Genomic DNA, 16,439 nt, shown 5'->3' on the forward strand with positions numbered 1-16,439 from the left:
ATCAGTCATTATTGTGTATCATAATAACTTATATAGGTTTGCAGAAATCGTCATTCTTGAGCTTTTTCTTTAGAGACTTTTAATCAGAAGAATTATTATGCACTACCAGATTTACAATTCACAGCTATATACTAATCCAAGCATTTTACATGGACTTAAAAATTAAAAGTTTAACTGCTAATGACTTAATGCTTATATAGAAAGTATGTTATATATTACTATGACATGTTTATATGGTTTGCTATTTAGTTATTGTAATTACCTTCCTATATAGTTATTTATACCTGTGTGCCAAGTATTTACCTATGGTATCTAAGATTCGATTCAAACATTCTACACCTACAGCAGTGGTTAGCAAACTACACATGCGGCTCGCGAGCTGCGGTTTGCCGCTCTGTTGACTAATCAGTTTGCCGATCACTGAACAGAGAGCCTAAAAATAAACTTCTCAGACATACATTTTCTCTTTATGTTCCAATTTAATGCCTTTCAATGTTTAATGCTTTATGTCTTAAGGTAAAATACTGAGTGTGAATATATGTGTGTGTATATGTTATATATACAATATTCTATGATACATATATAGAGAAAGCATAGTTTAAACATATAGGAAGAGTAGATTAACATTCTTTTTGCATATGTTTCATATTATACATCAATTATACTCAAGGGGCAAATTTTTACTCAGATATCCACTAGGTGGCATTACAAACTGTACTGTTTTAATAATTCATTGATTAAACACTTAATAAAATTATGTAATAAAGTACCTGTTCATAATTCCTTTCAAATAATCTGAGTAATGTCCTCTACCCTTATTTTCAATAATGATATAAAACTTTTATTAAAATTAGGGTTCATCAAAAGTTTTATTGAAAATCTATAAAGTTGTTTGAGTATGTATATAATACTAAGGGACCTAGTTTGGGGACATATTTATAATATTATAGTCTTAATCTCATGAGGCACCTTTAAATTCTCATAGGCTTTATATTTCAAAATCCCACCTGTTTAATGGATATTGTTTAAAGAAGAAAAAAAAAAACAATGCAAATAGTTTAGATAGCAATACTTTGAGAAGATTTATTAATGAAAGTTGGCATGGTTAACTTGAGGTTTATCTAATCCAGGAAAATAGTTTTATTTACATTTCTATTTAAAACTGCCAGACACTCAAACTATGGGCTTGAAACTATAAGATTAAATTTTTGAATCACCTGAGGAATAATTTTTTTCAGATAGCCAATTGAAATAATTTCCTATCTTTGATAAGACTCAAAAAATTCAGGCTTAGGATTTCCATAGAGAGATTACTTGTGTAATACTCCCCTAGTCTGGGGAATGAATGTGCAGTTTGTTAGAAATGATTACAAAAAAAGAGGAGAGAAATTTTGGAAGAGACACAAGAGGTAAAGGGATATTAAAGTGGGGATATATGTTGTGAAATATGGCCCCTTGAGAAATAATGGAGGCTGCAGAATAGTATTTTCTTGCCTTGTAATTGCGTTTCTGCATCTGTGAGGGAGGTGGAATTGAGATGAGGAAAGGCACACTGAGAAGGCCAAGTCAAGTACCAGCTATGTATGCTGGCAAAAGTTAAAATGAAAGGAGCAGAATCAAAATGAACCAGTGCATTGGGGAAGTGGTTTTTAAAATGCCATAGGGTATATATGAAAATGTTTTACTTAGCAATGCCAAACTACGTAGGTTATAAATGCTACCTAAATATTCCATGTCTCATATGGTCAGGAAATCTGTATTTATTAAGTAAATGAGTATGACCCTGGAGTTAATCATATGTTTAAAGCAATTGCCTTCACACAGTAAAATTAATCAACTTACTACCAATTTAATATTATTCTCCTGGAACCAAGAGGAACATGGGAAACTGAGAGTATGAAGATGTGTAGATGAGTGGTGGATGAAAAATGTTTGTTTTTCTAAGAAGTGTGGTAGAAGAAAGAAATGATAGTGAGGTAAATGTGGTTAAAGGGGTAAAAAAATAGTATATAGTCAGGAGATTCACTTAATGGTATAAAATAAGTAATGCCATACATCTGTACCTCTCAATGATGGGGTCCATCCATTTCAACTTGAACCAAAATATAAATGTTACTGTTCTGGATAAAATATACTGAAAGAAGGAAAATGTAACAGGGGCCAAAACGCAAAGTGTAAAACCATTTGAAGATCATGAAATAATCATGTCCGAGTAAAACATTATATTATCATGTGGACAGAGAGACAAAAAAATAATTTCCAAAAGAAAAAAAAAGCATTTTTTGCAGAATGTATTTATTAGCTTAAATATCTGGTGTACAAATACACACACACACACACACACACACGTATATATGTATATATATATATATGTGTGTGTGTGTGTGTGTGTATATATATATATATATATATATATATATATATATAAATACTGTATATAGTAATTAATGTAACTAATCTAACTGCTATCATAGTCACCAGACTTGTACTCTTAGCTGTATCCCTGCCTCAGCTAAAATTTAAAATTTTTGCTAGGGCCAAAAACTTTGGATTTTGCTTTAACTACTTCCTCTCAGAGCACACATTTTATCTGTTTGAAAATTTTTATTCTATCTTCAAATTATACTTAGACTCCATCCATGTCTTATCACTTTCACTGCTACCAAAAATGGTTCTAACACGGGATATCTCTCATGATGATTACAGCTATCTCCTCCTAAAATATTCTTGTTCTCATCATTACTCCCAGTTTATGAGAGAGAAGCTTGACTGAGCCTCATCTGAAGCCTCACCTGGCTGGCTCCCTGTTTCACTCAGAGGAAAAGCCAAAGTCATTTTAATGACTGAAAATGATTTATTCCTCTCTCCTTCACATATCTATTTCTGTCCCTGAGGAGACAAACCTTCAGTAACATCCACCAAGGAAAAAAAAACAACAACAATATTTAAAGTGTTGAGAGTAAAAACACACTCATCAATCAAGAATTCCATGCTCTGTGAAAATTTCCTTCAAAACCAAAGGAGAAATAGAGACTATCTCAGCAAGTAAAAGTGTATGAATATGTGGTTAACAGGCTTAACTTTCAAGATATGTTAAAAATAAGTACGCAGAAGGAAATTATATACATCTAAAAACTGATCTACGTGAAAAATAAAATTAAAAAAAATAAAAAAATAAGTAAAGGTAAAAAAATAACAAAACTACTTCAATTTTTCTTATGCTCAATTGATTTAACATTTAACAATTTGTTCAAAATAATAATTGTAACAATGAATTAAATTGTATATGGTTATTTATATACACACTCTGTATTAATGAAAAGAAAGACAGCAATGACATAAGGTACAGGAAGAAGCAATTATTTTGCTATCATCAGATATTGGCACTACCCATGAAGTGGTATTGTATTATTTGAAAGTGGATTTGGATTTTAGATGTATTGCAAACATTGCAAATGTATATTTCAAATTCTAGGATAATAACTTAAAAAGCAAGAAAAAAGAAATATAACGCCCTCCCGCATGCCTCTCCTGCCCTGATCATGCACCAGTGGGGTCCCTTGGCCTGGCCTGCGCCCTCTCACAATCCAGGCTGAGGAGCCCTCCCCCCCTTCCCCCCCACCCCGAGTGCACAAATTTTGTACACTGGGCCTCTATAAAAATATTTTAGGAAGCATTGCCTCTTCAGTTTTTTGGAAGAGTTTGAGAGGATCATTATCAAATCTTTGAATGTTTGGTAGAATTCATGAATGAAGCTATCTGGTTCGGGACTTTAATTCTGGGCATTTTTTTTAATGGACGTTTCATTTCCCTCATTGTTGATGGGTCTATTTAGATTTTCCAATTCTTCATGAGCCACTCTAGAAAAGTTATATATTTCTAGAAACTTATTACTTATTCTAGGTTATTGAATTTTTTGGCATATAGTCTTTCATAGTATTCTTGCATAATTCCTGGTATTTCTGTTCTGTATGTTGTAAATTCTCCTTTTTCATTTCTGATTTTGTTTATTTGAGTCTTTTCTTTTTTTTCCTTAATGAGTCTAGCCAGAGGTTTGTCAATTTTATTAATCTTTTCAAAGAACCAGACCTTTGTTGCATTATTTTTGTAGTTTTTTTATGTTCTCTACATTATTCAATTCTGCTCTATTTTTTATTAGTTTTTTCTTTTGCTGACTTTGTCTTGCTTCTGTTATTCTTTTCTTCCAGTTTTGTAAAGTGTAATGTTATGTTGTTTACTAAGGTTTTGTGTGTGTTTTAGATAGGCCTGTATAATATAAACTTCCCTCTTATTACTGCTTTAGCTGCATCTCAAAAGTCTTGATATATCATATTGTCATTCTCATTTGTTTCTATGTATTTTTTAATCTCACCTTTCAGTGCTCTGCTCTTTGACCCAGTCATTTTGTAGTAACATGTTATTTAATCTCTACATATGTGTGGCTTCTTTTGCTTCCTTTTTGCAGTTGATTTAAAATTTTAAAACATTGTGGTCAGAAGTTATGCTTGATATGGTTTTAATATTCTTAACTTTGATGAGGCCAGTTTTGTGTTCCAACATTTGGTGTATCTTTGAGAATGTTCCTTGTCCACTAGATAGGAATGTTTAATCTGGTGTTCTGAGATGAAAAGCTCTGTAAATGTCAATTATGCCCATTTGTTCTATGTGTCATTTAAGGCTGATATTTCTTTACTAGAGGCCCCGATGCATAACAATTCGTTCACTGGTGTGTGGGTGGGGGGGCTCCCTTAGCCCAGCCTGCCCCCTCTCACAGTCCAGGAGCCCTCAGGGGATGTCCTAATGCAGGAGGCGACTGGTCTGATCAGGGGAAGGTGCTGCCCCCATCACCCCGCTGCTGCTGCCACTGCTGGCCACAGCGGCTGGAGGCCTGAGCCCCAGGCCTTGCAGCCACCAGGACTCAAGGCTGCCATGAGCTTGGGCTGTGCAGCCGCTGGGGCTCAAGGCTGCCTGAGCCCAGGGCTGCCTGAGCCCACGGCTGCCTGAGCCCACCGCTGCATGAGCCCACGGCTGCCTGAGTCCACCGCTGCCTGAGCATACAGCTGCCTTGAGCCCCAGGCCTCTCAGACACCGGGGCTCAAGGCTGCCACGAGCTTGGGCTTTGCGGCTGCCGGGGCTTTGTCTGGATGGATGTCCGGATGGACATTTGGAAGACGTCTGCCCTAATTAGCATATTACCCTTTTATTAGTATAGATTGATTAACTGTTTGAATGACCTATCTATAGCTGTCAAGGAGGTATTTATGTCCCCTACTATGATTGTTATTTTGTCTGTTTCTGCCATTAGTTCTTTTAGGAGTTGCTTTATATATTTCAGTACTACCTGATTGGGCGCATATATACTGAGAAGTGTTATGTCTTCTTGATGTAGTGTTCCCTTTATCATTATAAAGTGTCCTTCTTTGTCTCTTGTTACCTTTGTTATCTTGAAATCTATTTTGTAATATATAAGTATGGCTACACTTGATTTTCTGTAGATGAATTTGCTTAGAGAATCATTTTTCAGCTTTTCACATTGTCCATATTTGTCTTTGCAGCTTAGATGTGTCTCCTGAAGGCAGCAGATGGTTGTCTTTCGTTTTTTGATCTAATCTGCTACTATTTATCTCTTTATTGGTGAGTTCAGTCTATGTACATTAGGGTAATTGTAGTGGTGTGAGGATTTCCTATAGCCTATTTATCTTTTGTTTTCTGTGTCTCCATTGCTTCTTTTTCTTTGTGCTTCTGTCTATTATTTTTGTTTGGTGATATTTCATACATTTTCCTCTCTTTTTTAAAAATTGATTTCAGAGAGAGGAAGGGAGAGAGAGAGAGAGATAGAAATATCAGTGGTTAGAGAGAATCATTGGTCAGCTGTCTCCTGTACACCCACCATTGGGGATCAAGCCAGCAACCTGGGCATGTGTCCTGACCAGGAATTGAACCCCGACCTCCTGGTTCATAGATCAACACTTAACAACTGAGCCACAACTGTGGGCTTTTTCCTCTTTATTTTTTTAAGTTATGTGTCTTAGTTCTGTTTTGTGTGTGTGTGGTGTGTTTGTGTGTATGTATGTGGTTACTACTAGGTATATGTAAAAGAAAGTTTCATATATATACTAATTCTTTTTCTTTTTAATGTGTCTAATCTCCATCTCCCTTTGCAATACAGCAATGTCACTGACTTAAAACATATGCTTCAGGGATGGATTCTGTTTTCCTTGTAACAACAAACTAAAGAAGAAGAAAAAACATATATTTTATGAACGGCCTTATCAATCTTTTGAATAATACCTTTAAGAATAATATGGTGCAGTGGGGCCTTGCCCAGGGTGGGAATGGCTCGGGGGTGGTCAATTGGGGAAAAAGGAGACATATGTAAAATGTTAGCCAATAAAAGTGAAATTATAAAAAAATAAATCAATTATGAGACTTCAAACATAAAAAAAAATAATGTGCAGAGATTGTCTTTCAGTGAGGACTACTCATCTTTGAGTTCTTCATAGCTCAGAGCTTTTAATTTTGAAATCTAAACATTCTTTCCCACTATCCTTATTGAATGTGGACTTTTTTCTTTCCTTTTTAAATTTCTGTTCTGTTTCTTTACTTTCATCTTTGAAGACTTTTTATCTTCTGTTCATGGTTTAATACCAAATGGGCAGACATTGGGGCCCTGCGGGGGGGTGGGAAGTGAAATTAGCGAGCACTTTGGTGAGCAGGCCTTGTTGCAGAGAGGTGAGAAGAGTTTCCAGCCCCATAGCTCTGTCTTCCTCCAGGTCTGAGCCTGGTTGTTGCTGTTCAGTCATGAGTACAGATTTCCCAACTGTACTCATCCAGCAAAGTTCACAGATGTGTTAAAGAAGACCCTACAATGCAGGTTAGTTGCATGAACACTACAATAGGGAGAATCCAGAATACCCGAGCCTACCAGTCTCACAGAATGCCCCCTCTTCCTTTAACAATCCACATAGCTGCAATATCCATCTGTTTGTCCATCTGCAGGGAAACCAGGAGAGTCCTTCAGAGACAGGTGAAGTACTCTCCACAATGGATCGGAATTCTTCAGAAACAACCCCACATCACAGATGGAGGCTACAAATTCAGATTAACAGAGGGGTTTTGCTCCTCAGCTTAGGACCATTGCCCTGACTTTGTTCGGTCCCCACCATTCCCATAGAGGCTGGGTAGCAAGTAACTTGGTGAATCTTCCTGGTCATACACAGGTAAAATGGATTTCTTATGAGAAAGGTGTGGGCAGGGAATATCCCAAGAAATGACCTTGGCAATCTAAGAACCAGTGACAAAGAAGGCTCTGTCCCAAGTCACAAAGCTGGTTCCAAAGGGTAGGACTGGATCCATGCTATCTTAGGAGAAAAAGTCTCCTTTCAGTTGGCTGGTTACACCAGCTTTGAAACTGGCCAGGCATCTAGCTCTGAATTATCTTGTTTGTATGGGAAACACACAGAATGTACAGTTTCCTTTAATCCTTGTGAAGAGAGAGTTTAAAGAAAAAGCAAGCAAGCCTAGAATACTATTTTTTAATTGAATTTATTAGGGTGATGGTGCTTCACAAAACCATACAGGTTTCAAGTGTACAACTCAATAAAACATCATCTGCACACTGCATCGTGCCACCATCGCCCCAAGCAAAGTCTGGCTCTGTCCCCATTTCCCCCCACTTTGCCACCTGTGCCAAGACCCCAACCCTCTTTCCTGATGGCTGTCACCACACTTTTGTCTGTGTATAGGTGTTATGTATATGTGACTTTTGGTTAATCCCTTCACTTTTCATCCAGTCCTCCAAAGCCCCCTCTCCCTTTAAAGCTGACAGTCTTTTCCATGTATCCATGTCTCTGGTTCTATTCTGTTCATCAGTTAATTTTGTACATTAGATCCCACATATAAATGAAATAATTTGGTATTTGTCTTTTGCTGACTGGCTTATTTCACTTAGCATAATGGTCTCCATGCTGTTGCAAAAGGTAACATTTCCTTCTTTTTTGTAGCCATACTAGAGGCCCAGCATGCAATTGAAATCACATGAGGAGGTGCCCCGCCTCCTGCCGTGTGAGGAGGCACGCTGCGGGGGACCGAGACCTGCACCTTACTCGCGCAACACCGGCTGCCATGGGAGTCAGGTCAGATTGGCACTGTGGGGGGCCGGACCAGCTCCACAACAGGCCGGGACCCGTGCGTGACTTGCAGTGTCCCCTGGCCCCCCGTCTTTGTTCTCTCCAGGGCTGCCCAAGGCACCACGCCGGCTGTGTCGTCTCCGCTATGAGCCTCACCTACACTCGCAACCTCCTCCTGTCTGGTTGTGACCCGTTATGGAGTTCCGGCCTAATATGCATATTACATCTTTATAATATAGACTAGTCGTCCAGTGCATGAAATTCATGCATGGGGGGTGGGAGTATGTGTCCCTCAACCCAGCCTGCATCTCTCCAATCTTGGACATCCCTCTCACAATCCAGGACTGCTGGCTCCCAACAGCTCACGTGCCTGATTGCCCCTAACTGCTTCTTTCTGCCAGCCTGATCACCCCCTAACCACTCCCCTGCCAGCCTGATCAATGCCTAACTGCTCCCCTGTCAGCCCGATTGCCCCTAATTACCCTCCCCTGATGGACTGGTCACCCATAACTGCCCTCCCCTGCAGGCCTGGTCACCTCTAACTGCCCTGCCCTGCAGGCCTGGTCACCCCTAATTGCCCTCCCCTGCAGACTTGATCGTCCCCAACTGCCCTCCCTTGCAGGCCTAATCGCTCACGACTGCCCTCCCTTGCAGACCTGGTCCCTCCCAACTGCCCTCCCCTGCTGGCCATCTTGTGGCAGCCATCTTGTGTCCACATGGGGGCAGTCATCTTTGACCACATGGGGGCAGCCATCTTGTGTGTTGGAGTGATGGTCAATTTGCATATTATTCTTTTATTAGATAGGATTAGATAAGATAGAGGCCTGGTGCATGTGTGGGGGCCATCTGGTTTACCCTGAAGGGTGTCCCGGATCAGGGTGGGGGTTCCCTTGGGGAATGGGGTGGCCTGGGTGAGGGGCCTGTGGTGATTTTCAGGCTGGCCATGCCCCTGGCGACCCAAGTGGAGGCCCTGGTATCTGGGATTTATTTATCTTCTATAATTGAAACTTTGTAGCCTTAAGGCAGGCCAGGGCAGGTGGAAAGCTTGGCTTCCTCCATTGCCGGGGAAACCCAAGCCTCCTGCTCTCTCCGTGGCCACAGCCATCTGGTTGGGTTAATTTGCATACTCTCCTGATTGGCTGGTGGGCGTGGCTTGTGGGTGTAGCGGAGGTATGGTCAATTTGCATATTACTCTTTTATTAGATAGGATAGTATTGCATTGTTTAAATGTACCACAACTTTTTTATCCACTCATCTACTGATGGCCACTTGGGCTGTTGCCAAATCTTGGCTATCTTACCTAATAATAGAGAAACATGTAAATTGACCATACTTCTGCTACGCCCACAGCCAATCAGAGTGAGTATGCAAATTAACCCAACAAAGATGGAAGTTAATTTGCATACATACCTGGGTCCCGGGAACCTTATTGGCACCCAGGTCACTCCCACCCGGCCATAGGAGGCAGGGAAGGGCCTGAGCCTGTGATTGAAGGGGCAGAGGGGGGCCCACTTTCCAAGCCTAAAGCCTGGGGCGGAGGCTTTAGGCTTGGGAAGGGGCTGAGCTTGTGACCAAACGCAGACCATCAGGAAGTCAGCGCTGGGTTGCCCAGCTGCAGCCTGGTGACCCAGCACTGACTGCTCAGGTGGCTGAGACCCAGAAAGTGAGTCAGGATCTGATCTGCAGCCTCAGTGGAAGCTGTTGATCAGTGTACTTACCTCTCTCTTTCTCTCCCTCTTTCTTTCTGATCTTCGCCAGCAGCCAGGCTTTTCTTTCTCTCCCTGCATCCTTGGGGGCTGTTGTTAAGCCCCGCCTCTTTGATCAGGCCCAGAAATAGGCCTGGAGATGCTGACTGGCATAGGAACTGACAAATCAGAACCAAAGGTGGATGCTATGGGGAGCCAATGGCTGTCTAGGAGGCGGAGCTTTTGACACTGGCATAGGAACTGACCAATCAGAACCAAATTTGGGTGCTGTGGGGAGCCAATGGCTGCCTAGGAGGCAGAGCTTTTGACGCTGACTATCATAGGAACCGACCAATCAGAACGAAAGGTGGGTGCTGTGGGGAACCAATGGCTGCCTAGGAGGCAGAGCTTCTGATGCTGACTGGCATAGGAACCGACCAATCAGAGCCAAAGGTGGGTGCTATGGGGAGCCAATGGCTGCCTAGGAGGTGGAGCTTTTGACACTGGCATTGAAACTGACCAATCAGAACCAAATTGCCCAGCAGAGGAGGGCAGTTGGGGGTGACATCAGGCCTGCAGGAGAGGGCAGTTAGGGGTGATCAGGCTGGCTGGCAGAGGCAGTTAGGGGCAATCAGGCAGGCAGGCAAGTGAGTAGTTAGGAGCCAGTGATCCCAGATTGTGAGAGGGATGTCTGACTGCCGGTTTAGGCCTGATCCCTGGGATCAGGCCTAAAATGGAAGTCGGACATCCCGCAAGGGGTCCCCAATTGGAGAAGGTGCAGGCTGAGTTGAGGGAACCCCCCCTCCATGCATGAATTTTGTGCACCAGCCCTCTAGTTGTAAATAATGATGCAATGAACATTGGGTGTATATATTCTTTTGAATCAGGTATTAGGGTTTCTTTGAGTATATTCTTAAACATGGAATTGCTTAATCAAAAGGCAGTTTCATTTTTAATTTTTTTAGGAACCTCAATACTGTTTTCCACAGTGCTTGCACCAGTCTGCATTCCCATCAACAGTGCATGAGGATTTCCTTTTCTCCACATCCTCATTAGCACTTGTTTGTTGATTTACTGATGACAGTTATTCTGGAAGTTGTGAGGTAATATCTCATTATAGTTTTTATTTGCATTTATCTGATGATTATTGATGTTGAGCATGTTTTCATGTCTATTCACATCTGTATGTCCTCTTCAGAGAAAGGTCCTTTGCCCATTTTTTAAAAATTACTTTCTAATTTCAGAAGTAAAGCTAGGTTATACTTATTAAAATACCTGCCATGATTTTATTTATTGTTTGTTGAATTGGTCAAACATAGTGGCTAAACTGATGTTTCGAATTATCTATTTGTCAAAGAAGTGATGAAAGAGGAGGACGGTATAATTTTCTAAGTTTTGAAGTAACAAAGTGATCCTTCTGTACTTTTCTGCTGCATTTTTAGTAGTATTCAGTAGAAATTGTTGACAACAACACATGCATTTTACCGGATTATTTTAGAAACAATTAATAGAAACTGTCATAAAATATTTGCATAAATATAATATTAGTTGCCAAGCTAAATAAAAATTCTTATTTGGTAGCTTTCAGTAATATTTACTCATTAACTTCTGAAGATTAACAATTTTCTGCATACACACTCAGTTTGTTTCTTTCCATGTGTGCTGAAAGCTAAGATTAAAAGACAGACATCAGTGTTTTTTTCTTAATATGAACTTTTAAAAAAGTAGTTCTTAAAATATTAAAATATATGTCATTCTATATCACTAGTTATAACAACAAAGTTGCATTTTAGTTTTAGAAATAGAACAAGATGGCTCTAAAAAGAACCATTTTACTTCACATCCAAGTACTATCTTCTCTTGGTATAGAGTTATTTTCAATTATCTAGACCAGTGGTCGGCAAACCGCAGCTCGCGAGCCACATGCGGCTCTTTGGCCCCTTGAGTGTGGCTCTTTCACATGTGGGCGCTCACATACATTGTGATTGAAGGAGCACCCTAATTAAGTTAATAACAATGTACCTACCTATATAGTTTAAGTTTAAAAAATTTGGCTCTCAAAAGAAATTTTAATCATTGTACTGTTGATATTTGGCTCTGTTGACTAATGAGTTTGCCGAATACTGATCTAGACAATGTTATGAGTATAAATTTTAATTGTGTGAAGATATTTTTCTAACCAGATTAAATAATAAAAGTATTTTATTCCTGATTATAACTTCTTTGTTATAGCTCAGAAATTGTTTTAATGGATCTTTGCTTTTTACCATAAATAAAATGTTAGTAATCCTATATAATAAAAGCCCAGCAGCCATAACGGTGTAACGACCAGAACGACCAGAGACCAGAACCATGATGGCCCCTCACCAGGCTGGCTCCACCCCCCAGCAAGCAGTTAGGGGCAATCAGGTTTGCAGGAGAGTGGCTGGAATGATCAGGTAGGCAGACAAGTGGCTGGGGGTGATGAGACAGGCAGGCAGAGCCGCACAATGGAGCTCCTCAAAGAGGGAGACCCAGGCAACAGCCTTTGGGAGGGACCCTGGGCAGCTGTGATGGGAGGCTCTGGCGGCGGTTGACACTGCAGTGCAGGGCTGGTGCCACGGTGGCTCCTGAGCGGGCATGGTGCCTGCAGCCTGGCCCCGGCCTCAGGGTTGCAGCCTCTCCCTGCAGCTTCTGTAGGGCTGGACTGCCACTCCTCCTGCTATGATGCCTGGGCAGATCCCGGACACACCCATGACTGTGGGCTCTGTGCCAGGACTTGGACTCCACAGCTTGGCCCTGATTGCAGAGGAGCTGAAATACGCTGACATCCACAACATTAGGGCCATGATCGCCCCTTTGCACTTCCTGGAGGTGAAACTGGGCAAGAGGCCTCAACCTGTGAAAAGTGAGCTAGATGAGGAAGAGGAGCAGAGGAAAAGGTGCTGGGAAAAGAACCAAGTGGCAGCAGCCCCATGCTGGAACAAGAAGAAAGAGTGGACGGAGTTTCTGCAGTGGGAATCTGAGTGGCTGGAGCTCATGAATGTGGAGCTGAAAACGCAGATGGAGGAGCTGAAGCAGGAGTGGCAGCAGCTCATCCTGATGCTCAACTGGCATCGCCTCACCTGCATTGTCAGGACCAACAGCATTCAGTCCCCTGACTCAGAAGGCATCCCACTGCTGGAGCAGCTGGAGAAGAAGTGACTATGGCTTGGGAGGAGGAAGAAGAGGAGAAGGAGATGAGGAGAGGGAGGAGGAGGAGGGTCCCGGAGGGCCCTTCCTTGCTGCATGAAAAACTCTTCAATGAGGCTCAGCACAGCCAGCATCAGCCAGGCTTTTTTGTAAAACTCAGATCAGCCACACCAGGGGAAGAAATCCAGGCTGATGAAACCCAGGACCAAGCGCTGAGACCAAAGTAGTACTGAGGGGGACCTGTTCTGCCTGGGGCCAGGCTCGCAGGAGGCAAGACAGAGGCTCTGGGATGGAGAGAGGTCCAACCAGGCAGCTGTGGGCACTTCTCTGGCCTCTCCGCCAGGGCACTCACCCAAAGGACCTCTGAGCAGCCAGGAAAAGCCATGAGTTACAACCAAAATTAGGTTGAGTATGGAACTCAGAGTGAAACTGCAATCTGCCTGCCCCCAGCCCTGACCCTGACCCTGACCCTGATCCTGATGCAAGGCTGGAGAAGTGCACAGTGCCAGGTCGTGCTGTACCCACCCACCGTGGTCCAGCTTAGTCCTGCCCGGAGTGGCAGCTGGGACGCACCCTCACCCGCCCTGCTGGAGTTGCTGTGGGCATGAGGCATGGGTGCCCTTCCAAAGCACATACTCACTGAATGTTTACAGACTGGCTGTCCTGGCAGGGCTTTCAACTGCACATGTTTCTTATAATTTATTTTTTTTAAATACTTTTTACAAAAAAAAATTTATACAAGCAATATAAAAATGGATTTCTATAATCACTCGATGTGACACAGAATAAATATGCTATGGTTTGTTTGTTATGAACAGATATTCAGCAGTTATGGCCGTTGCATGGAACTTCTAAGTACTGTAGTCTCTGGATGTTGGGGGCGGCAGGGGCGGGGGGCAGTGCATTTCCATCCTGGTAAACCCTTCATAGTACTGAGTTCTGTATTGCTCAGTAAACATTACTCTTAGTTAAAAAAAAAAAAAAAAAAAAGAAAAAGAGGGAGGGAGGCCCAGGCACTGGCCAGTGATGCTGTGGCAGGTGTGCGGCCAGCCAGCGATCACCCCACAGAGGGAGGCCCAGGTTAGCCAAGCCATAGCACCACACCTGTTGCCTGCAAAGGGAGGCAACTGGTGGCAGGGGAGGGGGGGGGCAGTGCTGCACAGCTGGCAAGCAGTGGCAGTGGCGGGGGCAGGGCCAGCTGCCTGCAGCCAGGGGAAGGAAAGCCCTGATAGGCCCTGATCTCAGGCCAGGCCTAGGGACCCTACCCGAGGGGTCCTGTATTGTGAGAGGGTGCAGTCCGGGCTGAATTTTTGTGCACCAGGCCTCTAGTAAAAATATAACCAACAGTCTTATAATTATATGTATGAACAATACACGACATCATTTACTTTTATAGGCAATGAAATAATAAAGTTGGTGTAATTTTTTTTTGCAAAATTTAGTTAAGTAATTATTTTTAAAGGCAATTATTTTTTCTCAATATTTTTAAAGTGTAAGTTTGTACATTATATATGACATTACAAAACAATAGGCATACACTCTCCTGGCATTCTTTGAAAAAGTATTTCATATGAATAGTGTACTAGAGGGAAAAATGTTTATTGATTTGTGTATATTTTAAATGATATTTGTTCACAACAAAATAAATGTATTTTAAATTGCCCTATTTTCTATTATAAATGTGTAAATTTATATAATATTTTATATAAACTATAATGATTCCATCAGTAATTATTAGAGAGCAATTTTACTGTGTGGATTTGGGTGTGCTAGAAAGAGATGATCACAGCAATAAACATTCAATTGATTCAACCTACTGCACTAATTTCCAATAAGACTTCATCTTATCTTTATAGTTATTTTATAAAGATACTATAATTTTATTTTTTAGTGGTAAAAAATAAAGAAAGCATCCATGAATCCACTCAAATAAAAGTTGTTTTAGGAATGTCAAAAGAAAAGTCATTATTTCTTTGTTCACCAAATTAATTGCTGGTTGACCTTAGAGCTGAATAAGTGTGGTGGTACCTAGGCAACCAGCTTGACTAGTGTTAGCATCTGACTTCCGTGTTAGCAGGTTCTTAACATGAGCAAATATCAGCAATGATATTTTAAAGGCTTCTTCAGTGCATCTAAATCTTTTTGTAGATACTGTGAAACATATGTTACATCTCCTTTTTAAATGAGTACTTTCTTCATTGTACAGTTTCATTGGGGGTGGCAAGATTTCAGGTGATTACTATTAATATTGTTTCACTTATATTTTTTATGTTTTCTTTTTTTTAATTATTTAAAGTATTACAAATAGTAGTACATTTGTATCCTTTTCCCAGTCCCCCCGATAACCTCCCCCTGGCTTCCTCTACCCGGTGGCAGTATCTTGCGTCCATTGGTTATGCTTATATGCATGCATACAAGTCCTTCAGTTGGTCTCTTACCGCCCACCCCCAACACTCCCCTGCCTTCCCACTATAGTTTGACAGTCTGTTCGATGCTTCTTTGCCTCTGTATCTATTTTTGTTTATCAGTTTATAATGTTCTTTATATTCCACAAATGAGTGAGATCATGTGGTATTTATCTTTCACTGACTGGTTTATTTCACTTAGCATAATGCTCTCCAGTTCCAAACATGCTGTTGCAAATGGTAAGAATGCCTTCTTTTTTTACAGCAGTGTAGTATTACATTGTGTAGATGTACCACAGTTTTCTAATCCACTCATCTGCGATGGGCATTTAGGCTGTTTCCAAATCTTAGCTATTGTAAATTGTGCTGCTATGAACATAAGGGTGCATATATCCTTTCTGTTTGGTATTTCTGTTTTCTTGTGATACATTCCTAGATGTGGGATCACAGGGTCAAATGGGAGTTCCATTTTTAATTTTTTGAGGAAACACCATGTTTTCCACAGTGGCTGCACCAGTTCGCATTCCCACCAGCAGTAAAGGAGGGTTCCTTTTTCTCTGCATCATCTCCAGATCTTGTCTTTCATTGATTTGTTATGATATTTGTATTGATTTCAGAGAGGAAGGGAGAGGGAGAGAGAAATATAAACATCAATGATGAGAAAGAATCATTGACCTGCTGCCTCCTGCAGACCCCACACTGGGGATTGAGCATGTGCCTTGACTGAGAGTTGAACCGTGACCTCCAGGTTCATAAGTCAATGCTCAACCACTGAACCATATTGGCTGGCTTTAATCAAGTGAAAACATCTAATTATTTAGGAGTGTCACTTGATACAGTTGTGTCTTCTATGTCCAAAGGTAAATAAAGCTTAGATTATAATTATAAATTTTTATTTGGCTTTAAGTTATGAATTTCATCTACTTAAAGAAGTATTAATTTATTTAAAATTGAACATGCTTCAATAAATTATATACTGGTTTATACAATTATTCAAGTAGACTAAGTATCTATTATATGCCAGACAATTCAAATTAGTGGTTGTGAAG

At 41.0% G+C, this 16,439-nt stretch overlaps 1 protein-coding gene across 1 annotated transcript; it reads left to right on the forward strand.

Moving 5' to 3' along the window:
- Positions 1 to 12,517: 12,517 nt before the first annotated feature.
- On the forward strand, positions 12,518 to 12,997 carry LOC308244883 (jun dimerization protein 2-like; the record flags this gene model as incomplete). The annotated part of the gene is made up of 1 exon (XM_080661165.1): positions 12,518 to 12,997. One exon carries the CDS (start codon positions 12,518 to 12,520, stop codon positions 12,995 to 12,997), a length of 480 nt encoding a protein of 159 aa, XP_080517291.1.
- Positions 12,998 to 16,439: the final 3,442 nt, after the last annotated feature.

This window comes from Plecotus auritus (genome assembly GCF_963455305.1).
Source record: "Plecotus auritus genome assembly, chromosome: 3".
Lineage (NCBI taxonomy): Eukaryota > Metazoa > Chordata > Mammalia > Chiroptera > Vespertilionidae > Plecotus > Plecotus auritus.